The following is a 23,134-nucleotide window of genomic DNA, read 5'->3' as shown; positions in this document are numbered from 1 at the left end:
GCCGATTCCCAACCAGCCAGCTACGCGGTAACGGCTAAGTTTGATATCCATCAGTGCCGTCGCGAATCTAGTGCAGTCTGATTCGATCTGGAGCCGCGACCATGGCGTTTGTAAGCAGCGCTTTCCTGCGCCGGCAAGAGCGCGGCGTATGAACGGACGCGTACCGTACACTCAGCGGTCCGGAGCAGTCTATTTCTCTTCTCGTGTCTTCGAAGCTGGGTCGCCTCGACGCGTCCGCATCTGCACCGCCCGACGCGTCGCGAGGCAGCCGCTTCTCAACACCTATCTCGGCATCTCTTCCAGCATGTTTACAGAGCAAAACTTTTCTCATCCGTGTGTTTACGGGCCCCAAGTTGGTCCCAAAAATGGCGTCGGAACAACAGTACGTCGTGCGGCTGACCTTGAACACGCCCCCTGAATTTGGCAACCTATTTTTGTCTGCTGAATCTTCAACTTCGTCGATGTCGGATCAGGGCCAGCTGCTTGACACACAACAGCAGGGTCATGGCGACGTGCTCCACGAGCTAGCAACTACGGTGTATGCTATGCATCATGAGGTCTTATGGAGTTCAGCGACTGCGCCCTGTGCTGTCACCCACCCAGCGCTCGTTGAGGAAGTTCTACTCGACCTCGTCCAGTCCGCCAGCGGAGAACGCACCCGCGGCGCCGGCGTCTGCTACAAACTACGGCGCGTCCGGACTTCCACCTGAGCTTGATTATGAGCTCGACAAATCAGTGCTGCTGACGGACCCCGAGACATGGATCCCCGATCGATTGAAGCGGGTGAAGCCATTGCGGCCAGAGAGTAAGTTGTCGGAGTGGTCGCGGCGATTTCAGAATAATCCATATGGTATGTTGAACTCCAATATTCTTGGATGGTGGTGGCTAATTCTCTACAGTTCTTGCGCTGTGTGGTCCGGTGCGCATGTGCGCGGCATACTCCTCGCGACTACCATTGCCCATGCTCGTGCGGTTATCCATCTTCGAAGTTCCAGAACATCTGCGAGAGACAGTCGTAATGGCGACACACAATCCATCCGGCGCAAAGAGTGGCGACAAGCACGGTAAACCGATTAAGACAGGGCTACACATAATTCTGCCCCTCGAGCCGGGCCAAAAGGACTCACACTCTGGAATTACGGCGTATCATATCTTGCGGCGAAACCACGTCACGCTGACAGAGCAAAAGGGCGCGAGTAACTTGTACAAAGCCAAGTTCGCGGCGAATTTCGCGCTGCCCGCGTCGCAGGTTGTGTGGAAAGCGGACATGGACTTGCTGATTGAGCGACGGCTGCGCGCACGCCTTGCCGCCGCAGTGCAGACAGTGCGCGTCGGCGTGCATGCGACGCTGGAGCGGGCCGAAGCGCGCGGCATTCCGTGCGCGGTGCTCTCGTGGAAATCAAAGATGAATCCATCCACAAGAACGCTGATGGACTCTGAGATGATATTCAACGTGCGATACAGTGTTCCGATTATGAAGTACTACGTAAATGAGTTGTGCGGCCACGAGACGGCAGAGGTGTTGCGGGAGGCGCTGTTTGCACAAGTGCGGGCAGATGAGAAAGGCGATGTCGTGCCAGACGAGGTTGTGGTGAACGCGGCGAATAGCACGAAGAAGTTTTTGATGCAGCTATGGCTGCTGCGGTTGTATATAGGCGATCGGCGGGATATTGTATATTAGCGGGTCAATGAACGAACCTAAGAAGCACCATCGATATTTGCTCGTCCTCCCATTTTGTCATGAATCAGTCAGAGCAGCTCACCAATATCATGGCTAGATCGCTCATCCATTTGACTCCGAAGTCCGAAGTCCGGCCTTTATCTCACACGGTCGCCGGCGTCAGCACGGAAGAAATGAACGAACAGAGCGAATTTCAAATCAAGTGGGGTTCCGGCCGCACAAAGAGGATTGTTCGATGACAACTTTGGCCCTGACCCCGCATGACGTCACGGCGCACGCGCGCTCCTCCTTGGTCATCGCGAGTACGCACCAAACCACCTGGCTTGCAGACCTCTCTCTGCGCGTGACGAAGAAGGCAAGCCCTGGCGACCGCCAGCGCGTCGTCGCCGTGGCGAGCGAGACCCGGACACCCGCGGTTAGTCGGAGGGCGGCGTGCACGTGACGGTGTCTTAATCAGCGCATCGACTCTGGCGAAAGCGGCTTAGTTATCGTGGATTTCAAGCTTCCCTGCTTCGTGGCTGTCTGATACCATCGTGCGATCGCGCCATGGCCGCTGCGGTATCCTCACAAAAGCACCCGGTCGGCCACAAGCCTCCGCGCATTAACACGCATCCATCACAATGGCAGTATCTTACACGGACTTTGGCCTCCCCCACGAGGCTGCCTTCGTGATGCTCATCGCGTTCGCGCAACTCTTCACGCAGGCTGCCTTTGGCCAGACCATCGCCGCGGTAAACGTCATCGGCGACTCCTTCAACATCACCCAGTCTGGCCAACTCTCATGGTTCTCCGCCTCGTTCTCGCTCACTGTTGGTACCTTCATTCTGCCCTCCGGTCGCTGGGGCGATGCGTTCGGCACGCGGAAGCTATTCATCATCGGCTACGCCTTGTTCGCGCTCTTCACTCTGCTATGTGGCTTTGCCGCCTTCTGCAAGTCCTCCATTCTTTTTCAGGTCTTCCGCGCGCTGCAGGGCATCGGCCCGTCCATGCTCCTGCCGAACGGACTAGCCTTGCTCGGAAAGACATACCCCAACGGCTCCGCGCGCAAGAACTTTGTGTTCTGTATCTTTGGCGCCTGCGCCCCCTGCGGGTTCTGCGTCGGCGCGAGCATCACCTCACTCTTTATCAAATGGGTCTGGTGGCCGTGGTCGTTCTGGTGCATCTCTGCCATTCTTGCATGCTCTATGGTCGCGAGCATTTTCGTAATCCCGCGCGAGCTCGACGAGGTCAAGCGCGCAGACGACATCAACCACGAGAGCAAGTTTGCGCGGCAGTGCGTCGAGATCGACTTGCTCGGAACCATCGTTGGTGTTGGCGCACTTATTCTGATCAATGTTGGGCTTAATCAAGGCGCGGCAGCGGGATGGTTGGCCACGCGGTATCCCATTGCGCTGTTCATTATCGGTGCATTCATGTTCATGGTGTTTATTTATATCGAGCTGCATCCGTATACGCAGTATCCTATCGTTCCATTGCGTCAGCTTTCTGCAAACACGTCGTTTGTGTTTGCTTGTATGGCCTTTGGCTGGAGTTCGTTCGGCATTTGGGTGTACTACTACTGGTCCTTCTCCCTCAACCTCAGAAACCACTCTCCTCTCGTCACGACCGCGACTCAGTGCACCAGTGCGGTCATCGGGCCTATGGCTGCTATTTTCACAGGCTTTCTTCTCTCTCATTTCCATCCGCGGATTATCATTTGCGCTGCCATGGTCGCCTTCACGGTCGCTAATATTCTCTTTGCGACCATGCCGGTCAAGCAGTCGTACTGGTTTCAGTCCTTTTGGTCGATTGTGGTGGCTCCATTCGGCATGGACATGTCCTTCCCGTCCGGAACAATTCTGTTGTCTGATTCCATGCCGGCGCATAACCAAGGCGTGGCTGCGTCGCTCATCAACACCGTCGTGAATTATTCAATTGCGACCGGTCTCGGTATTGCCGGCTCCGTCGAGAACGCGACCAATAACAACGGCACAGACGTGTTGAAGGGCTACAGAGCCGCGTGGTATGTCGCCGTTGGTCTTGCTGGCGCTGGCATCGCGTTTGGCGTTGTCTACGTCGCGATCGGGCCGAAGCTGGAGAGACAGGCGGCGATTGCGGGCAATGCACCGTCTATCAAGATGGAAGTGCCAGTGATTCGCCCACTTTCGCAGGACGAGGAGCGGCCTATCAAGGAATCTGAAAAGTGAATTGTTGTCGTCTTTGTAATTCTTTATCATTTGTGTACTGCTGCATTTTTAATGACGGAATAATCCCTGGGGCATGTAATTAATACTTAGAGTCACTACGAATAGATATGAATAGTTGTGAATGTTGTGGTTGCTCCATTGTCGAGCTCCGGTGATGGCCAGTGATTTACTGAAGAGTGGCATGGCAATACTCCGCACGCTAGTGTATCTTTACAGATTGGTTCAGCTGCACAGACTGGTTCTTGTTTATTCGTCGCGACTCGCAGCTGCTCAAAGCGTTGCTCTGAAAGACTGGGGAAGTCATCGAAATCCTTGGCCGCTAGTGGAGTCCGCCAATAGCAGGACACGCAATTGCAATCCACAGTATCCGATTAGCGTGCAGCTCATTGTCGCGCAGAGGATGCCCGGCTCTATGCGCGCTGATGATGAAAGCGCGGTCCATCTCAAACTGGTCACTGGTTAGTTGATACAGCGGCGGAACTAATCAAGAGAACTGCGGCGGTGATGGCGCGATGAGCTCGGAGCTTAAAGAAACTCGACGTGAGTCAGTCACAGAGCACGAGCCATCGGCTTATCTGAACTCGTGCGGCTCGCGGTTCATGAAAGTGCTCAAGTTCAACGGAGAACGCCAGAGCTCTCCTCACCTGCTAAACTGCTGGCCGCGGACTGCCTCTCCCTTTCTACTTCTTGAGGCCACGGAATTGCGTAACACGCCCGCCGCGCAGGCCCATCGTCGCTGTCGTTTCGACTGCACTCCTCTATAGCCCGCAGTTGCTACCCAGTCTCGGTCTCGGTCTCTACTATACTCACACCGTCGGAAGCTCGGACTTCACATTTCTCTGCTTCAGCGCAACTGTTGATATCTACCGCCGATGGCCTCTATGGATGAAAAGACGCCACTCGTCGGTACCACCGCCGACGACAAGCTCTCCGTCTCCACCGGAGAGACAGTGAAGATCGAGTCCGCTCGTCTCGACGAGTTCAGTCACCTCCCCGTGAACGAGGCCAAGATTCTCCGAGACCAGGTTGAATTTGTCCAGAAGTCCGCAAACTTTTTCTCATTCTACAGATATGCCACCGCAAAGGACATCGCCATGCTCTGCGTGGCTACGTTTTGCGCTGTCTGCGACGGCTGCGCGAGACCGCTGATGACTGTCATCTTCGGAAGCATTACCGAGACCTTCACGCGCTACGCCGGGCAGGCGGAGATGTACGGTTCTCCTTACAACGGCACATCGTACAACGGTATGGTGTCGAACGGCACTTATTATCAAACAAACGCCACCTATTATGAGATGAACAATACGTCTATCTACTATGGTGACGACTACTTGTCGCCCGATGAGTTCCAGCGCCGCGTGAACAAGCTTGCCTTGTTGTTCGTCTACCTTGGAATTGCGGATATCTTCCTGTCCTATGTCGCTATCTACACTTTTATTGACAGAGGTGAGGTCCTGTCCGGCCGTATCAAAGAGCACTATCTTCGCGCTACACTCCGCCAGAACATTGGATATTTCGATAGACTCGGCTCCGGCGAGATCACCGTGCGCGTGTCCGCTGACACCCTTCTCATCCAAGAAGGCATGTCCGAGAAGGTCTCGTACATCATCAGCAATGGTACCATGTTTTTCGCAGCATTTGCCATTGGCTTCATCCGCGCGTACAAGCTCACTTTCATTATGCTTTCCATCGCCGTATTTGTGCTCTGCGGGTCGTTCTATCTCCTGAACAGAATGGCAAAGTACTTCGGCATGGCGCTTGAGGGCTCATCTGCTGGTGGTACGGTCGCAGAGGAGGTTTTGTCTAGCATTCGTAACGTGCAGGCGTTTGGCATCCAGGACCGGCTTGCGGAGCGCTATGATCAGTATCTTGCCATCAGCGAGAAGTGGGGCTTCAAGGCTGGTATCTACCTGGTAAGCATCTTCTCCCTGTGTGATGCATTCAAAGCTAACTAGTCGTAGGGCTTGATGACTGCTTTGATGTGGCTCGGTGTGTACTCCAATGACGCTCTCGGTTTCTGGCAGGGTGGACGCTTCATCAGGTCCGGCGACGAGACCGTTGGCGGCGTTATCACCACACTGTTGGCTATGATCCTCAGTACCTTCGCTCTCGCCAACATTTCGCCTCACGCACGAAGCATCACCAACGGTATTGCTGCTGCCGGCAAGATTTTCTCGACCATCGACCGCGAGTCCATTATCGATTCGTACTCCACCAGCGGCGCCTGCCTCGAGAACGTGAAGGGTGACATAGAGCTGTCCAATATCAAGTTCGTGTACCCATCCCGACCTAACGTTACGATTTTGAACGACTTCAACTTGAAGATCCCGGCTGGCAAGACTGTTGCCCTCGTCGGTGCCTCTGGATCCGGCAAGTCAACTATCATCGGTCTTCTGGAGCGCTTCTATGAGCCACTTAGCGGCTGTGTTACATTGGACGGAAAGAGCACCAGGGACCTGAACATCCGCTGGCTGCGTCAGCAGATTGCATTGGTGTCCCAAGAGCCTACGTTGTTTGGCTGTTCGATTTACGAGAACATCGCCCACGGTCTGATCGGTACGAAGTACGAATTCGCCTCCGAGGTTGAGAAGCGTGAGCTTGTCAAGGAAGCGTGCCGTCAAGCGAATGCCATGACTTTCATTGATACTTTTCCCGAGGGTCTTGACACCAGCGTTGGCGAGCGGGGTTTCCTTATGTCCGGTGGACAGAAGCAGCGTATTGCTATCGCGCGCGCAATTGTTGGAGATCCGAAGATTTTACTCCTTGACGAAGCTACTTCTGCTTTGGATACTCGCAGCGAGGGCGTTGTCCAGGAAGCACTGGATCGTGCCTCGAAGAATCGCACTACTATTGTAATCGCTCACCGTCTGTCTACTATCAAGGATGCCGACAATATCGTTGTTATGCGTCGCGGAGTCATTATCGAGCAAGGCACGCATGACGAACTTCTGACGAAGAAGGGCGATTACTATGATCTCGTTGAAGCGCAGAAGATCGAACAACAGAAGAAGGAGCAGGAGGAGAAGTTGGAAGTCGCTGACAACGAGGAAGAAGGCATCGAGCTGGAATTCGTTCAAGAGGCCACTGAGGAGGATGGTCTTTTGGGAATCACACGCGAGAAGACGAACAAGTCGGTTTCAAGCATGATTATTGCGTCCATGCCGGTCAAGCGGGATCCCCAGGCGGAGGATTATTCGCTTTGGGAACTGGTCAAGTTCTTGCTGGTTCTGAGCAAGCCTGAGGAGAAGTACAACATTATGGGTGCCATCGGATCGTCATTAACCGGTTTGGCCTATGATGCCATGGGTCTTCTGTTCGGCAGGAGTGTGCAAGCTTTTTCGTCGCCTGACTACGATTTCATGAGCTCTCAGATCGCTCTATACTCTGGATTGTTCTTCATGCTTGCCGTTGTGCAACTGATTGTTACTGGTCTCTCGTTGACTTTCTTTGCTTACACGACGCAGAAGCTCGTGCGTCGTATCCGACTTCGTACTCTGAAGCAGATGCTGAGACAGGATATCCGGTTTTACGATAAGGACGAGAATACTACTGGATCGCTCACGAGCACTTTGTCCCAGGACGCGCAGTTCGTTGAGGGATTTGGGGGTGCAACGTTGGGCCAGGTCATGAACTCGACGATGATCATTATAACCGGTGTTGTACTCGCGATTGCGATTGCGTGGAACCTCGCTTTGGTGTGCTGCGCGTGTTTGCCTCTGATCATCGGCGCCGGTTTCTGGCGGTTCTATGTACTCTCGGTGTTCCAGAACACAACCAAGAAATCCAACCAGATTGCAGGTAGCTACGCATGCGAGGCCACCTCTGCCATTCGCACCGTGACATCTTTGACTCGCGAGGACGACGTCATGGAGCATTACCATGCTATCATTGCCGAGCAAGGCCGCAAGAGCAAGGCTGCCTCGCGGCGGTCTGCGTTTTGGTACGGTCTGGCACAGGGCACGCAGTATTTCACTCTCGCACTCACGTTCTGGTACGGAAGCACGTTCATCCGTCGCAGGGAGTACTCGCTGTTTCAGTTTTACGTTACATACTCAACCATTCTCGTCGGCGCGGAAAATGCCGGTATTATGTTCTCGTTTGCGCCCGACATGGGCAAGGCTAAGTCGGCGACGGCGAATGTCAAGAAGATGCTGGATACCATGCCGGAGATTGATACTTGGGATACCACTGGCAAGATCCCTGAGAACGTCCGCGGTGACGTTGAATTCCGGGACGTGCACTTCCGTTATCCTACGCGGCCGCAGGTTCCCGTGTTGCGTGGTCTGAACTTGACAATCAAGAAGGGCCAATACGTTGCGCTAGTCGGAGGCTCTGGATGCGGAAAGAGTACCACGATCGGTCTCATTGAGCACTTCTACAGACCTCTCAAGGGCGAGATTCTTCTTGATGGACAAAATATCCAGGACTTCAACATTAACGCATACCGAGAGCAGATCGCTCTTGTTCAGCAGGAGCCGACGCTTTACTCCGGCTCTATCCTAGAGAACATCCAGTTTGGTACAACCCGCGCGGTCACTGAGGAGGAGATCATCGCGGTTTGCAAACAGGCTAACATACACGACTTCATCATGTCACTTCCGGACGGCTACAACACTCTTTGTGGATCGAAGGGCAGCTTGCTCTCTGGCGGCCAGAAACAACGTATCGCTATTGCCCGTGCCCTCATTCGCCAGCCCAAGGTGTTACTGCTCGACGAGGCTACCTCGGCTCTGGACTCTGAGTCTGAGAAAGTTGTGCAGGCTGCCCTTGACAGCGCGGCGAAGGGCCGCACCACGATCGCGGTCGCGCACAGGTTGTCAACTATCCAGAACGCGGACGTGATTTACGTATTTGAGGCAGGAAAGGTTTTAGAACAAGGAACGCACCAGGAACTGCTGGCTCTGCGTGGAAAGTATTACGAGCTCGTGCAGCTCCAGGCATTGGAAGGTTCGTCATAGACTGGAATTTTTTTTGTTGCAACACACACACTCCTTTTGGGTTTAATCAGAGAGATTTGAATTTTAGAAGTGCGTCCGCTCGGCAGCGCGTATTTATACTATGTAGGAGGCAGTTATAGAATATGATACACTCGTTCAATAATTATGTGGTCCGGAATCTGCATATGGCATCAGGATTCTGCAAATCAGAGCTCAGACGTGGACGGTATAGAATTAAGAATATAGTTTAACTGAAGTTCGGTTTGACCAGGTGCGAGGGCAGGTGGCTGGCTTGATACAAAACGAAACAGGGTGTCCCAGCCAAAGAACGTCACCAGATCGCCCACGACCTACTACTTAAACGATAGTAACTATCAACTACCATGGTATCAAACGAACAGAGCGACTGATCCAATAATCTTTGCACAATTGCATGCCTTCGGCTGTGAACACGCCCACATACAGCATTTAATTTCAGCTTCGATCATTGCCTGATCGGGCCATTCAATGCCCGCGCTGGCGGCAGATATCGCGGCCATTGTTTAGTTGTCGTACCAGTCCCAATCATGTTAAGATCGCCGAAATAGGGGGGGTATTTTCGATATTTTGGCACAATATTAGTTACCCCAAGATTGGCTTTAAAGCTTCTATTGTGATGCTACTGCCGCTCCTACAGCTCGATAATCGGCAATATTCATAGAGCTTCCGAACCCACGTGACACGACTGCAAGTGGCATTCCCAGAGGCCCATCATCTGTAACCACTCCACCCCGCCCGATCTTCTCCTAACTTACCCTAATGATAGTTATTAAACAATCTAATAACGGTGTGATATGCAAATGTTCTGAAATATCGCGCTCTTTTAACAGTTTTTGCAGTCCTTGAGATTGCGAGCAGAGAACAAAACCCCTAACCCCCGACGCGTAGTGCGCGCGTGAACGCGTCGTGACGCGACTCTTCGAGATTTAATTGAAACCTTAAATTCGCGCGTCGAAAATTGCGGTTCCAAACACCGCCGTGGCCCCTTTCTCCAGTTCTTCTCGGTCCGTCTCTTCCCCACGATCTCCACCAGCCCGCATACTCCGCGGAACACCTCACGACGGTTCTACATTTGCAGGAATGGCATCTGAAGTTGATCATCTCGCGGACCTCGCCTCGGATCCCTTTGGGCCGCCCACGCAGAGACCGCGCGGGCGTCGTCCGGCACCAGCTCTGTCGTCCCAGCGAAGCGAGGGCGGCGCGACGCCACAGCCGTCTTCGCAAGCCGGTGGCGACGACTACGAAGTGGACCCCGACCACGAGGAGATTGAGGACCGGCCGCGCGGTAGATACGACAAGGCGATTCCCAAGGTCGTCGACAAGACCGGCGAGGAGGTCGGCGAGACTTTTCGGGAGTTTCTCGAAACATTCGAAGATCCTGCGGCGCCGCAGGACGATGATAGCGAGAAGTACTACGTGCGACAAATTCGAGAGCTCAAGATTGAAGACCGGTCGACATTGTATGTTGACTATACGCATTTGATGGAGGCGCACGCTATCCTTGCGCAGGCCATCACGGAGCAGTACTACCGATTCCAACCGTTCTTGCTGCGCGCGCTGCACAAGTTGGTCGCCAAGTACGAGCCAACTGTCTTCGATTCTCAGCGTGGATCGTCTACACTCTCAGGTTCCCAGGGCGGCCGCAGAAACACTACTTCAAGCACTGCGTCGAAGACCAAGCCGCGAGAGAAGTTGTTCCAGATTGCGTTCTTTAACATGCCGGTTGTGCAGCGACTACGAGACTTGCGTACCGAGCGCGTTGGCTGCCTCATGTCTATTTCTGGAACGGTCACACGCTCGTCTGAAGTTCGACCGGAGCTGTACAAGGGCAGTTTTACCTGCGACGTGTGCCACGCAGTAGTCGACAACGTTGAGCAAATGTTCCGATATACAGAGCCTACTATCTGTCCGAACGAGACTTGCCAGAACAGAACTATGTGGAGTCTGAATGTGCCTGCGTCTGTATTTGCGGATTGGCAAAAAGTGCGGGTTCAAGAAAACTCGTCTGAGATCCCGACGGGCTCGATGCCTCGCACGTGAGTTAATTCTTATTGAATATCTGATATTGTGCTAATCGACATATAGCCTCGATGTTATTCTGCGAGGCGAGATCGTGGACCGCGCAAAGGCGGGAGACAAGGTTGTGTTTGTTGGAACATTGATCGTGATTCCAGATGTCACGCAGCTGTCTCTTCCTGGCGTGAAGCCCGAGGCGTCGCGCGAGGGCCGCAATGCTCCGCGGAGCGCCGAAGGTCTTACGTCAGGTATCTCTGGTCTGAAAGCACTCGGCGTGCGCGACTTGACTTACCGTCTTGCGTTCCTGGCTTGCATGGTGAGCTCGGCAGACGCGAAGGATGCAGGGAAGGCGGACGTGCGTGGCGACGGCGATCAAGGCGAGGAGGAGCAGGAGAAGTTTTTGAATTCGTTGACGCAGGATGAGGTCGATGAACTTAAGACTATGGTGCACTCGGATCGCGTGTACGCGCACCTGGTTGACTCTATTGCACCGTCGATCTGGGGCCATGAGATCATCAAGAAGGGCATTCTACTACAGCTTATGGGCGGTGTGCACAAGTCTACGCCGGACGGTATTAACCTTCGAGGCGATATCAATGTTTGCATCGTTGGCGACCCGTCAACTTCGAAATCACAGTTCCTGAAATATGTGTGTGGAATCTTGCCGCGTACTGTGTATACCTCTGGCAAGGCATCGTCTGCGGCAGGTCTTACAGCTGCGGTGATGAAGGACGAAGAAACTGGGGAATTTACGATCGAGGCCGGTGCGCTCATGCTTGCAGACAACGGTATTTGTGCCATTGACGAGTTCGACAAGATGGATATTTCAGATCAGGTCGCGATTCACGAAGCTATGGAACAACAGACTATCTCTATCGCTAAGGCGGGCATTCATGCGACGCTGAATGCGCGGACTAGTATACTTGCGGCTGCTAATCCGGTCGGAGGACGGTATAACCGCAAAGCGTCACTGCGAGCAAATATCAACATGTCGGCGCCTATCATGTCACGATTTGATCTGTTCTTCGTGGTACTAGACGAGTGCAATGAGCGGATTGATTCCCAGCTGGCTTCGCACATTATCGACATCCATAGACAACGCGACGAAGCTATTGTGTCGCCGTTTTCGACCGAGCAGCTGCAGCGATACATTCGGTACGCGCGGACGTTCAAGCCGAAGATGACGAAAGAGTCGCGGGAATTTATGATTGAGAAGTACAAGGAGCTACGTGCAGATGACGCACAGGGGCTAGGACGTAACTCGTACCGGATCACCGTGCGACAACTGGAGTCGATGATTCGATTGTGCGAGGCTATTGCTCGCGCGAACTGCGTTGACGAGATCACGCCAGCGTTTGTGCGGGAAGCGTATAACCTGCTGAGGCAGTCAATTATTCACGTCGAGAAGGACGATGTTGATGTGGATGACGACAACGACGATGCAGCGATGCCGGAGGACGAGATTGAGAACGAGCGGAGAATGCAAAACAACCAACGACAACAGCAGCAGCAAGAACAGTATCAGGAACAGCAAGACTCTGTTGGCAGTGGCAACAATAAGGAGAAGCAGAAGATCAGCTATGACCGCTACGTTGCAATCGTGAACCAACTTGTTCGCCGCATTGGCGAGGCGGAGAACGAGGGCCGCGAAGGTGTGTCGCTGGAGGAGCTGACGCAGTATTATCTCGAGCAGCGCGAGGACGACATGCAGACCGAGGAGGAGTTCATTGCGGAGCGAGATCTCGTGCGGAAGGTGGTCAAGAAGATGGTCAAGAGCAGCATCCTGATGACGCTACGGGGAGAGGGATTTCCGGACGAGAACGGGCAGGCGATGCAGACGATGTTGTATGTCGTGCATCCGAACTGTGCGATCGACGATCAGTCGCTGGAGGAGAATAATTAAACGGAGTAGAATGGGTATGTAGTGTATTTACTGTTTTTATAATTTAAGTGGTTAAAAATATGATACATTTAAGAGTAAGTACACGAACAAGGTAGTTGACCAGTTGCGCGTTGCGCGCGCCGCCTGTTTTCTTTTAACCAGTAGTCCCGACGGTACACCTCCCAAGCCTCGCGGAAATCTGTCGAAAATGCCTTTGGCAGCATGACGATCTTGACGAGGCCGCCACCGGGTGGAGTATAGTGTAATGCGTAGTAGTGGTGGAACGGGAGCGCTGCCTGTGAGGAGGACGCGGCAGTGGCAGGTGAAGATGATGACGATGCAAACTGTGACGAGGGGTTCATTGTAGACGTGGACTGCGATGCCGGCACACGTGAACGGAACGGTGGTGCGATTGAGGAGTCGGAGGAAGATGAACGACGACGAGGTCGTGATGATGTAGTGGAGGAGGAGGAGGATCGACGATGATGGCTGGTTGTTGTTGCGTTCTTCCCGCCTACTGCAGCGGAGACCACGGATGACGACGGCGGGTGAGTATAGTCGATCTTCGGCCGGCGCGTCATCTCACGGTACCAGATCCAATAAAACGCAAGCCGTGCATGACGTGCGATGGTGGCGAGCATGAAGCGCGAGGTGACGGGATCGTCGTCAGTCATCACGAGGCGAAGATTGAACTGGCGCAGTCCCTTGTTCGCGGACGGCAAGAACCTCCTCGGCGCAACAAACGCGGAATGATATAACCCCGAGACATAAAACATCGCAAATGTGACGACACCGACCACGAAGCCGAGTTTGTGCGCCATGCGCACCGCGCCGTAGGGCGACGGCGCGAAGATGAACACGGCGTGGTAGAAGTACGCGGTCCAGATGCAAAGCAGCGAAACGAACAGAGCATAGCGCGCGCGGCGTGCGCGCAGCTCGGAGTACTGAGTCCGCAGAGACTCCTCCAATATGAGCATGTTCCGGTATATCGTGCCGGGAGCAGACGGGATGGCGTCCATGTCTGCTGGCGGAGAACGTACGGCTGTGTGCGTGGCTCAGGCTGGGCGCTCGCCACGGAGTGGGTTAATGGTGTTATTCTAGCCTGTCATGCCTGCGTGGGGTGGAACAGAAGTTGTAGAGAGCAGTGAGGACGAGGTGTGAGCCGGTGATAGAAGTGGCGATAGGTGTTGTGACCCGTCTACGGTGAGCGCAGTGCCCCCACTAAATCAGATAAAATCGCGAACTTGTGGTTTCCCAGCGACGGCGCGAAGACAACAACGACCAGCAACACCGCCCCGCCTCCTCTGCCCCGCGCCGCCCATGTCCGATCGGGAGTCCAGCTCCGTGGACGACTTATCGCTGCCAAAGGGTGCGTTGTTATGTGCCACTCGCGTCTGCTCCTGCCGAAGTGCTTGTGTTGTGGCTATTGTTCCGCCGCGATACACAGCCAGCACAGCAGCACCGCGATGCGATGCTTCATTATCGACAAAGCAGCTAAACTAACACCACATTGTCGTTAGCTACGGTCCAAAAAATTGTCTCCGAGATCGTTCCGCCCGATCTCGTCTTCTCTCGCGATGCGCGCGACGCGTTGATCGAATGCTGCGTCGAGTTTATCGGTGTCCTCTCGCAGACTGCAAACGAGATGGCCGAGGGCGAGGCCAAGAAGACGATTGCGTCTGACCACGTTATACGCGCGCTGCAGGAGCTCGGGTTCACCGACTACATTGAACCTGTCAAGCAGGTCATCCAGGAACACAAGGAATCACAGAAGGTGTGTCATTTTCCATTCCGTGAGGAGGTCCCTGAGTTCTACCGTGGAGATGTTGTAATTCGAGGTATCTGACATTCACGCAGCACGGCCGAGAGCGTAAAGTCGGAAAATTCGAATCAAGCGGGATGACCGAGGAAGAGCTTCTGCGGAAGCAGGAGGAGTTGTTTGGTCTTGCCCGGGAGAAGCTCAACCAGAGCTGAATAGAACACTGCTGCGATTCATTTGGTGTTTTCTCTTTTTGTATTGTGTGTTTTGCAGGTTGTTCCAGTTCGTCTCACTTGATACCGTTTCGTCCCGATCGTGTTTGTGCTTGCGTTTGCTCGTCGCTTGGCGTGCGATTGTACTGTATACTGGGTTATTATTATTCTGCCTTGCAGCATGTATGAGTATGTAAATATGTGTGTACGAATTCATCTAGTTGTTCCGACTTGACGCTGTTCTCTTGTGTTGTTCCGACGGCAAAGTAAACCGGTGGTGGATCCCGAATTGCTCGGTATGATATTTTGCGCAAGCTGAAGAAGTGTGTTCTAGACAACTGCCTCACTGCGCAGTCTAATCTCCTTCCTCCGCCTGCTTGTATGGTGTGTTCTGGTCGAGCCGGTGATGCTGACGCGATGCTATGACGTAGTGTATGCACAGACTATGGGAGCGTTGCAGCACAAGTACGCTGCTGCGCGTGCACACGGAGGATGCCGCACCCAAATTTGCGGGGCCATGGGCAGACTCTCGCATCGACGATCGCAAGCTATTATGTCGTCACCGCTAATTATCACGAGCCCTATAAATACTCGCTGTTCTGCTGCTGTTAGTCTGTTCGTTCATCATACCTCTGTACACACTTTACTACGCCATTACATCTGTCCACACTTGTCTCTGCATACCTTTGGCCGATCCCATTATGACTCAGGTACATACCCACTGCGGTCCCGATTTACACGCCCTCACTAACTTGAGACCCTCACAGCACCGCGTTCTCTACAAGGGCAGCATCGACGACTTCGAAGTCTTCGTAGACTCGCCCACCGCACTCAGGGAATACAAGAAGAAACCAGACTCGACCGCGCTCATCGACGTCGTGAACAACTTCAAGATCTACGTGACCCACAGGACCGGCGCCCAGGGCATCCTCGACGAAGCGTCGCGCGCATCGCTGGAAAGTGAGTTTGGATCAAAGGACGTCGATCACGCGATTAAGGAAATTCTTTTGCGCGGAGAGTTCCTCGAGCAGAAGTATAACGACCGCAGCTATGACTCAAAAAATGACTCCATGGGCTCAAGATTACCTCGCTAAGGCATTCTACCATGGCACCTAGATTTTAACCTTGCATGTAATCCAATTAGTCTAGTCGTCTGTCACGAGACGAAAATTTAAAAAAAAACAAAACTCCTATACCATCCGTTTCCCATAGAATACATCACGCGGAACTACCAGTGGTGTCCCACAGCATTGAGAGCTTCGTCATCGACGATATGCGTCTCGTGATCATAGTTCCGCTTGCCGTGCGTCCCAAGGCAACTCCATTTCCTCCTCCTCCTCCTCCTCCTCCTCCGCTGCTGCTGTCCCTGCGCCGAAAATTGCCTGATATACGTCGCACTATTCTTCTAGCGCGCGACCCTTCTCGGTTCAATGCTGTGGTCATACCCGCGCGCTTGTTGTTGTTGCTGCTGTCTTCGGTACTGTCTAACAAGTTCTGGGATACCAGAGGAAGCTCAGTGCGGCTCCATAGATATCCGAGATACCGCTCGATCCGTTCTCGGTCCAGCAGCTTCACGCACACATTTGCGATCCTCTGCGGCTCGTGTGAAACACTGCTTTGGGTGCTCGTGGTCGTACTCGAATCTGCGGATAGCGGACCCATAGTTAGAGGAGAATACTGTACGGAGTGCGTTGTCTCGACAGGTACGATTGTCGACAACGTTGACGACGTCGTCGAAGAAGATGATGACGAAGACGACGAAGAAGAAGGCGAGGTCGATAATAAAGGCTGCTCCTCGGTAGGAGTGTCTCCGCAAGTAGCATCCACAGCGTTCTTTGGCGTTGCAAAGTGCTCAATCTCAACGACGACTCTTCCCTTTGCGCCGCCGCCGCCGCCGCCGCTGCCGCCGTGTCCGTCTGACACCCGTCGTATCTTCTTCTCGGTCTGCTTCCGCTGCTGCTTCCGCACAAATGACGATCCACTCCCGCTGCTCTGCACGCCGTGGCGCTCCGCACACCGTCTCACCGCATGCATCCTTCGAGGTACTGAACTCCCCGGTCCGAACTCACGCATGCGTGACATATCGAACGACATAAAGTCATACGCGCAGCCTCCTCCGCACGCGCATATTTGCGTCGACAACTGATCTACCCACGTCTCGCACTCGACGCTATTCATGGTGGTCAAGAGAATTTCGTAAATCGCGAATGCATGCTCGAACGATACTTTGAACGAGGTGGTACCGGCGAGAGGACGGGCGGCAAAGAGTCGGCATTCTGCGTCTTCTTTCTTGTTGAACGGGATCACGTCTTCGCCGGCGGCAGAGTCCACACGCGCGCAGCACAATGGGATCATGAACTTCACGAGATACCGATCACTCCTTTCGCCAGAGGCTAGAACGAGATATGATTTGAACAAGAACGCGGCAAAGTACTCAACCCACAAGTTCTCGGTGTCTGACGATATCCAGCACGTGTGTAGCGCACCGCATAGTATCGCGGGACCAAGATATTCTGCTGGGAAAGACGGTCCGACAGTTGACTGGGTCACAGTATTCGTGCTGAAGAACACGAGCCTGTTCCACAAATCACGACATGATGCCTTTGTATTGCGAGAGCATTCAGTGCTCTGAGATGCATCGAGCTGAACAAGGCTAGCCTTGACTGAAGACAGACTCTCTTCGAGAGAGGCGAGATCGCTGGGTGAGTCGTCGTGTAGTGTGTTCCGGCAGAGCTCCTCGAGGAGAAGGCGATATTTCATGACGCGAGTGGTAGGCTAGACGCACCCTTATTAGTTCCTTCATGCACTCAACTACTCCTATCACATACCCATATCGCGAGCGACGAAAACGACAAATCCGCATGCCTATCTCGTGACTGCGTCGCCATTGCAATATTCTGCGTCGCACGCGACCACGTCGCTTGCCACCGATCATGCGAGACCTGCTCAGCCGCGCACGCTTTGAGTACCTCGATCACAGAGTTGTAAAACAGACAATATTTCTCATAGATCGCAATCTGTCTCGTTTTGCGCGCAATTATGCCGCCAACGGTGCTGGCGACAATCGGCGACGTCGTATCGATCGCGGGCGGTTTCCAAGATGCGTCTGTTAGACTATGCGCGCTGACGCCAGAGTCGCGTTTCTTTTTCTTTCGTAGAAACGTGCCCGAGTATACGCAGCTCGGCGCGAAGAGTGTAGGAAACACAGAATACAGAGAACATAGGATGTCTTGGTGTAATTCGAGAAGCTCAAGCGCGCTGCCGTACAGCCCTGCTGAAATGTCATATGTGCGACCGGCCGGGGATGTGGCAAAGTAGGTCTTAATAAAATCAGCATTTAATTCATGTTCTCGTTGATAAAGGTTAAAATACATTGATGAGAATACGCAACCCGCTGACGTATGCCTCTTCGCTTGTGATGAACTCCTCGACGCACATCTTGCGGCGCTGCGCACGCATTGATTCGGCACTCGACAGATCGAGCCGCGTAATGCTACCGCCACTGCTGAGAGAAATCGCGGAACCATAGTCCGAGTTGACGCCGCGGATTAACTTGAGATTCGACACGGTGCTTGCTTCGCTTACAGACTTGAGGTCGTCGTCGTCGTCGTCGAGGCCGACGCCGTCGGCCTCGACCTCTGTAGACGTGGACACTGCAGACTCTCTGCTTGCCGTGCCATTTGTAAACAGAATTGAATCTATGCGGTCTGTAATCTTGTGAAGTGCAGAGTCGAGAGCGTCGTTGCCGGTGGGTCGGAGTTCAACTGTTGAAGTGCCAGTGACCGTGACGTCTAGTTTTCGCGCCGGCTCGAATCGTAGACCAAAGAGCCTCGCAGCCATGCCGGCTGATTGAAGATGCTAAGGATATAGCTTTCGGGAGTGCGCGCACAAGTCCGGGGAAATCACAAGTGAGATGGGGGGGTGTGGGGTATTAAGGGTCCACGCCGCGCCCTCCCAGGCCGATTTGCAATTCAGCGTGTCAACATCTCATCACCCGTTCGTCACTAATTTATCAAGCCAATTCCGGCCTTCCTTTGCGCGCTTGGCTAGGTTTATCACTTCCCTTCTCGCATCCCTGCGTTCCTGCCATTGTCGCCTTATATCCTTGCTGCGCTCGGCCTGCTGCATCGTCTCCTCGCGCATGTTCTTGAGCTCGCTCATCTGCCGCTCCCGCTCTTCCTTGTCCTTGCTGAATTTGTAAAACCCGGTGCCAAGTGTTCTGATTTCTCTGTCCGCATCAAAGTGCACGTCAAGGCCGATAGTGTCGTCGCGTTCGAGGATCGCGCGCATGGCATCCTCGTCGCCCTTGAAAGCTTCATGTTGAATATAGTCGCCGCGGATCAGGTTATTCGGTCGTAGTGCCTTGGCTGCTTTCTCGGCGCCCTCATCAATGACGGTGTATTTTGATAATAGATATTTGGATACGGTGCGGGTACGGCCAAATTCGTCGGTATACTCGACCATCTCGTCATCGTCCCCATCGCGCGTCGCAGCGTCATCTTGATCGCTGTCTTCTTCTTCGCTCGAGGAGCCGGAGACGGGTGATATCAACTCTACGTCTAACGCAGAATCCATCGCCCCGCGTACCTTGCCTTTTTTAATAGCATCGTATGTCTTTGCCTTCTTCTCCAGAGCCGCTGAGACGGCATCAGCAGCCCCAGCCGCGGTCGCTGCGTGCACATCCGCGGCATGTGCGATCCTGTCTTTCGCATCGCGCGTGGCTACGCCTTTATTCGTGTTCTCATCGTCAGTCGCACTCTGCCATGTACGTTTGCGTCGGTTGAGCGTGCGCACACCGGAGGAGCTCGTGACAGTAGTTACCGACGGGCCCGCGTGCTTGGTTTTCCCACCAGTCTCGCGCTCGCGTGCGAATTGCTGCTTCAGCGCAGAAAGCTCATTCGCGAGACCAAGTGACGATGACGAAGAAACATTAATCTGCTTCTTCTTCTTCGCAGACCCTGCTGGCTTGTAGAGCGACATTGCATTGCTGTGATTGACTTCGTTCATCGAGTCGGCTCTTAGAGCGCGACCAGATAGCATCACGTGTACCACATCTGTTGCGGCTGACCACGTGATGACACGGCTGAGGCTTAGTAAACCGTTCCTTGTGCTTCTGCCAGCGCCGCCAGCTTCGCCCACTATATAAGGCTGGTTCTTCTCATTCCCCGGGCAAGCTGCTCCAACGGCACATCTGTCTCTATAATCTTAGCAACTATGGCGGGCGGCGATAAGTTTAGCTTTTCCGTATCCCACGCCGGCTCGCATTACGACATCGAACTGCCCGCCGACGCAACGGTGCACGATCTCCAAACCGAACTCGAGGAGCTGACAGAGGTACCTCCGTCATACCAGAAGCTGCTCATACCCAAGCATGGCCTCGCGAAGCCCGCTGATTCTGACCTGCCACTTTCCGACTTCTTTACTCTCGCAGCGCTGGATAAAAAGCCCGCGAAGTTGATGCTCATCGGCACGAAGCCCGCTCTGGCTAGTATTGTGGCGCTGCTCGTGCCGAAGAAGCAAAAGGTCCGACCACCGCCGCGATTCTTGTTTGATCCGACCAAGACCGTGAACAAGCGTGCGGCGCCTGGCGCGGCAGACGCGCAGCAGTACACGTTCCACAAGCTCGTGCCGCTACCTTTCCTACCAAATCCCGAGCGGTCGCTTGAGTTCCTCGAGCGCCTTCGCGATGACCGCGGCGTGCGCGCGATCATGACAAAGTACAAGTGGTCAGTGCCTGTGCTCACGGAGATGGATCCGGCGTCACACACGACGCACGATGGCAAGACCTTGGGACTCAACAGGAACATGGGCCAGGTCATTGAGCTCCGTCTGCGAACAGACACCTACGACGGATACCGCGACTACAACACTGTTCGGAAGACGTTATGCCATGAGCTTGCGCATAATGTGTACTCGCCTGGCCACCCGCCTGCGTTCTGGGAGTTGACCAAGAAGCTGGAGCGCGAGGTGATAGCGCTTGATCCCTTCAACAAGCAGGGCGCACGTGTACTCTCGACCGAGGAGGTGTACCAACCAGCTACATCACAACTAGATGATGAAGAAGATTACCAGGACAGTGGTGGTTGGGAAGGCGGGTCATTTGTTCTTGGCAGCGGTGAGTCGCAACCAGCAAGCGAGGTCGGCATTACCACGACGGAGGATATCAGGCGACTCTCTCCGCGCGAGCTTATGCTCCGCGCTGCTGAAGCGCGCTTTGCAGCAAAGCCTGCAAAAAAGAAGTGATAATCATTTGGTTTGGCTTGGTTTGGCTTGGCTTGATTTGGTTTGGTTGTTTGACTATATCAGGCTCAGTTGGTTTAGCATTTGTTTGATTATTGCATTTTTGTGGCTTTTCATAGGCGTTGGCCAGTAAATGTGGCGGCAGGTTTGCGTTTTATCGCCAATGTTTTTAATGGACTCTCTGAATTAAACAATATGGCATGCATTCATATCCTATGACATGTAGACTTCCCTCAAAGGGCATCCAGTCTATCGTCTATCTCCTGTGCACTCAGCTTTCGGTAACGTGGGCCCTCCACGTTCTTGACACCCTCGAATCCAAGCAGATGATCTGCTGTAGGTCCGATGATTGCAATCTCAACGGTGTTTCCGTTCATCTCGCCTTCGATCGACTCCTTCAGGGTCAGCAGAGCGATGTGGATTGCGTCCTCAAGCTCGAGATCGTCCGTCCATCGCTTCTCGAGGAAGGTCTTTGCAGAAGTGCTGCCCTTGCCGATTGCAGTCGCAAGCCATGGGAAGTAAGTGCCAGAGGGGTCTACCTGGTATAGCGAGAACCCATTGTCATGGTCGTATCCGCCGACGAGCAGGGACACACCGTAGGGCCGCACGCCGCCGGACTGCGTCGCAGCTTGCATTGTGCGCGCGACGTCCTGCACGAGAATCCGTGTCGGCGGATACTCGTTATATACGCGCTTGTAATTCGTGTGGGATGACTTTCGCGCACGGTCGACCAGCACGCGGAAGTCCGGGCCCATACCACTGTAGACCATGCCGATGTCGGGCGTGATGTTGGCAATCTTTTCCAGCGAGGTCGCGTCGATCAGTTCTGAAGCCGATTTCTTCTCTGTAGCAAGTACAACGCCGTTTGATGCTACGCGCAAATTAGCATTTTGCAGACGCGGTGGATGCGGTCTCGCGACAACACACCTTTGATCCCCAGCGACGTAACTCCCTGATTCACAGCTTGGAAGGCATACTCGATCTGCACAAGCTTGCCGCTACACGCATCGTCAGCTTATCGGCCAATCCATCAGCCATCCACATATTATCCACTTACCTTGGCGAGAATGTTGTCAGCGAGAACGAATATCTATCAGCCATTGTGTGGGCTCTATGTGTGTATGAATCCTGTTTGTTTCAATTTGTCGACGCGATGCGCGGCTTTCAGTGATCCTCGGAGCAAATTCGGGTAGATCGGAGATCACACGGTGAAGGATGTCGTACGGAACAGACAAGAAGTAGGGTGGTGGGGATGACAGCGGACGTGAAATTGGTGATCTGCTCAACGTTCGTGTAGAAGACCTTGGATGAACTCAGCCGCGCCCTCGCGAGTCATCGCGAACATTTATATTTATACCTCAACCACCACCGCCTCACATATTAAACCGGTTGTTCTATATTTCAAACCCACTATGACGAAAATAATCTACAATTTCTGAGAACAGATATATCGATACTCACTGTCTTACCCCAGCGTACTCCGAAATCGGACAAAAGTCATAACTTCAGACTGCCCTCAAGAGAGCAACACTCAACAGGAAAGAATATGTAATAGTAGCGAACATAGCTCTATGCGCAATGACTACACTGCCTTGTCATCTATAAAAGGGCAGAAAGGAGGAGGAAACCCATTGCTGGATCGTCAACCCCTCAAATCCGCCCCCCCAAAAAACCGTTCACACGATCAAACGGGAAAACAAGTCAGCTTAAGGTGCGCAAAAGAAAATAAAAAAGAAGTAAACAAGCCGCGGAATATAGTAAACTCGGGCCATGCCGTGGTCCTTTGGAATGCTAATCAACAGGAATGAAGACTATGGAGACTCGCAATTCAAGTTCTTGAACAGTTGTATTATATCAAGCAAAGCACCATATGATAAACCTTTCGAAGCTCATTGTAACATCCTCAGATGAAGTACCTATCAGTTGGTACTAGCAGAACGACAAGAAGTCATTGACAAAGTCTGTCAGTGACTGTCAGCACAGCATTAACTCCGTTGGTCGGGATTTCGTAAAACAGACTGCCTTTCGCAAAGTAAGCAAGTCATCAGGGATTTCACTATAATATCGATCAAAAAATGTTCGTGCAGCGAACATAGTTGTCGTCTTCGACATCAGAGAAAAATCTGAAGGACAGAACGTCGAACATAGTTCAAAGTCGCAATAAAAATATCTGCATACACAT

General features: G+C 53.3%; 11 protein-coding genes across 11 annotated transcripts; 7 read left to right on the top strand and 4 right to left on the bottom strand.

Annotated features, from left to right (window-relative positions):
• The first annotated feature begins 436 nt into the window (after positions 1 to 436).
• On the top strand, positions 437 to 1,799 carry V1518DRAFT_86882 (uncharacterized protein). Its single transcript, XM_066906699.1, has 2 exons — positions 437 to 850; positions 900 to 1,799. Exons 1-2 carry the CDS (start codon positions 541 to 543, stop codon positions 1,679 to 1,681), a joined length of 1,092 nt encoding a protein of 363 aa, XP_066757871.1. The 5' UTR covers positions 437 to 540; the 3' UTR covers positions 1,682 to 1,799.
• A 224-nt stretch (positions 1,800 to 2,023) lies between these two features.
• V1518DRAFT_86841 (putative drug resistance protein) lies at positions 2,024 to 4,356 on the top strand. Its single transcript, XM_066906698.1, has one exon. The coding sequence runs from the start codon at positions 2,302 to 2,304 to the stop codon at positions 3,865 to 3,867; it is 1,566 nt and encodes a 521-aa protein (XP_066757870.1). The 5' UTR covers positions 2,024 to 2,301; the 3' UTR covers positions 3,868 to 4,356.
• A 392-nt stretch (positions 4,357 to 4,748) lies between these two features.
• V1518DRAFT_376690 (P-loop containing nucleoside triphosphate hydrolase protein) lies at positions 4,749 to 8,825 on the top strand (the record flags this gene model as incomplete). The annotated part of the gene is made up of 2 exons (XM_066901553.1): positions 4,749 to 5,780; positions 5,829 to 8,825. The coding sequence occupies 2 exons, from the start codon at positions 4,749 to 4,751 to the stop codon at positions 8,823 to 8,825; spliced, it is 4,029 nt and encodes a 1,342-aa protein (XP_066757869.1).
• A 781-nt stretch (positions 8,826 to 9,606) lies between these two features.
• V1518DRAFT_396813 (MCM2/3/5 family-domain-containing protein) lies at positions 9,607 to 12,828 on the top strand. The gene is made up of 3 exons (XM_066901818.1): positions 9,607 to 9,630; positions 9,683 to 10,879; positions 10,929 to 12,828. Exons 2-3 carry the CDS (start codon positions 9,924 to 9,926, stop codon positions 12,760 to 12,762), a joined length of 2,790 nt encoding a protein of 929 aa, XP_066757868.1. The 5' UTR covers positions 9,607 to 9,630; positions 9,683 to 9,923; the 3' UTR covers positions 12,763 to 12,828.
• Positions 12,810 to 14,013, bottom strand: V1518DRAFT_421095 (Sporulation/nuclear morphology). The gene has a single exon (XM_066905142.1). It carries the CDS (start codon positions 13,758 to 13,760, stop codon positions 12,831 to 12,833), a length of 930 nt encoding a protein of 309 aa, XP_066757867.1. The 5' UTR covers positions 13,761 to 14,013; the 3' UTR covers positions 12,810 to 12,830.
• Positions 14,006 to 15,027, top strand: V1518DRAFT_421091 (histone-fold-containing protein). The gene is made up of 3 exons (XM_066905141.1): positions 14,006 to 14,110; positions 14,262 to 14,515; positions 14,599 to 15,027. The coding sequence occupies exons 1-3, from the start codon at positions 14,062 to 14,064 to the stop codon at positions 14,713 to 14,715; spliced, it is 420 nt and encodes a 139-aa protein (XP_066757866.1). The 5' UTR covers positions 14,006 to 14,061; the 3' UTR covers positions 14,716 to 15,027.
• A 222-nt stretch (positions 15,028 to 15,249) lies between these two features.
• V1518DRAFT_421088 (ribosome maturation protein) lies at positions 15,250 to 15,905 on the top strand. The gene is made up of 2 exons (XM_066905140.1): positions 15,250 to 15,422; positions 15,480 to 15,905. The coding sequence occupies exons 1-2, from the start codon at positions 15,414 to 15,416 to the stop codon at positions 15,804 to 15,806; spliced, it is 336 nt and encodes a 111-aa protein (XP_066757865.1). The 5' UTR covers positions 15,250 to 15,413; the 3' UTR covers positions 15,807 to 15,905.
• An 859-nt stretch (positions 15,906 to 16,764) lies between these two features.
• V1518DRAFT_360914 (Dbl homology domain-containing protein) lies at positions 16,765 to 18,294 on the bottom strand (the record flags this gene model as incomplete). The annotated part of the gene is made up of 4 exons (XM_066901209.1): positions 16,765 to 16,997; positions 17,046 to 17,487; positions 17,541 to 18,032; positions 18,085 to 18,294. Coding segments are annotated over 4 exons (1,377 nt in total), but the record flags the coding sequence as incomplete, so codon positions are not given.
• Positions 18,295 to 18,702: 408 nt separating this feature from the next.
• On the bottom strand, positions 18,703 to 19,692 carry V1518DRAFT_376559 (uncharacterized protein; the record flags this gene model as incomplete). The annotated part of the gene is made up of 1 exon (XM_066901548.1): positions 18,703 to 19,692. One exon carries the CDS (start codon positions 19,690 to 19,692, stop codon positions 18,703 to 18,705), a length of 990 nt encoding a protein of 329 aa, XP_066757863.1.
• A 155-nt stretch (positions 19,693 to 19,847) lies between these two features.
• V1518DRAFT_421080 (WLM domain-containing protein) lies at positions 19,848 to 21,157 on the top strand. The gene has a single exon (XM_066905139.1). The coding sequence runs from the start codon at positions 19,927 to 19,929 to the stop codon at positions 20,953 to 20,955; it is 1,029 nt and encodes a 342-aa protein (XP_066757862.1). The 5' UTR covers positions 19,848 to 19,926; the 3' UTR covers positions 20,956 to 21,157.
• V1518DRAFT_421078 (nucleophile aminohydrolase) lies at positions 21,135 to 22,259 on the bottom strand. The gene is made up of 3 exons (XM_066905138.1): positions 22,010 to 22,259; positions 21,880 to 21,950; positions 21,135 to 21,823 (listed from the first exon to the last, which is right to left on the bottom strand). The coding sequence occupies exons 1-3, from the start codon at positions 22,051 to 22,053 to the stop codon at positions 21,186 to 21,188; spliced, it is 753 nt and encodes a 250-aa protein (XP_066757861.1). The 5' UTR covers positions 22,054 to 22,259; the 3' UTR covers positions 21,135 to 21,185.
• Between the last annotated feature and the right edge of the window lie 875 nt (positions 22,260 to 23,134).

This window comes from Limtongia smithiae (genome assembly GCF_038497785.1).
Source record: "Limtongia smithiae strain NRRL Y-17922 unplaced genomic scaffold V1518scaffold_11, whole genome shotgun sequence".
NCBI lineage: Eukaryota > Fungi > Ascomycota > Lipomycetes > Lipomycetales > Lipomycetaceae > Limtongia > Limtongia smithiae.
This window is presented reverse-complemented; position numbering and strand designations above follow the sequence as displayed.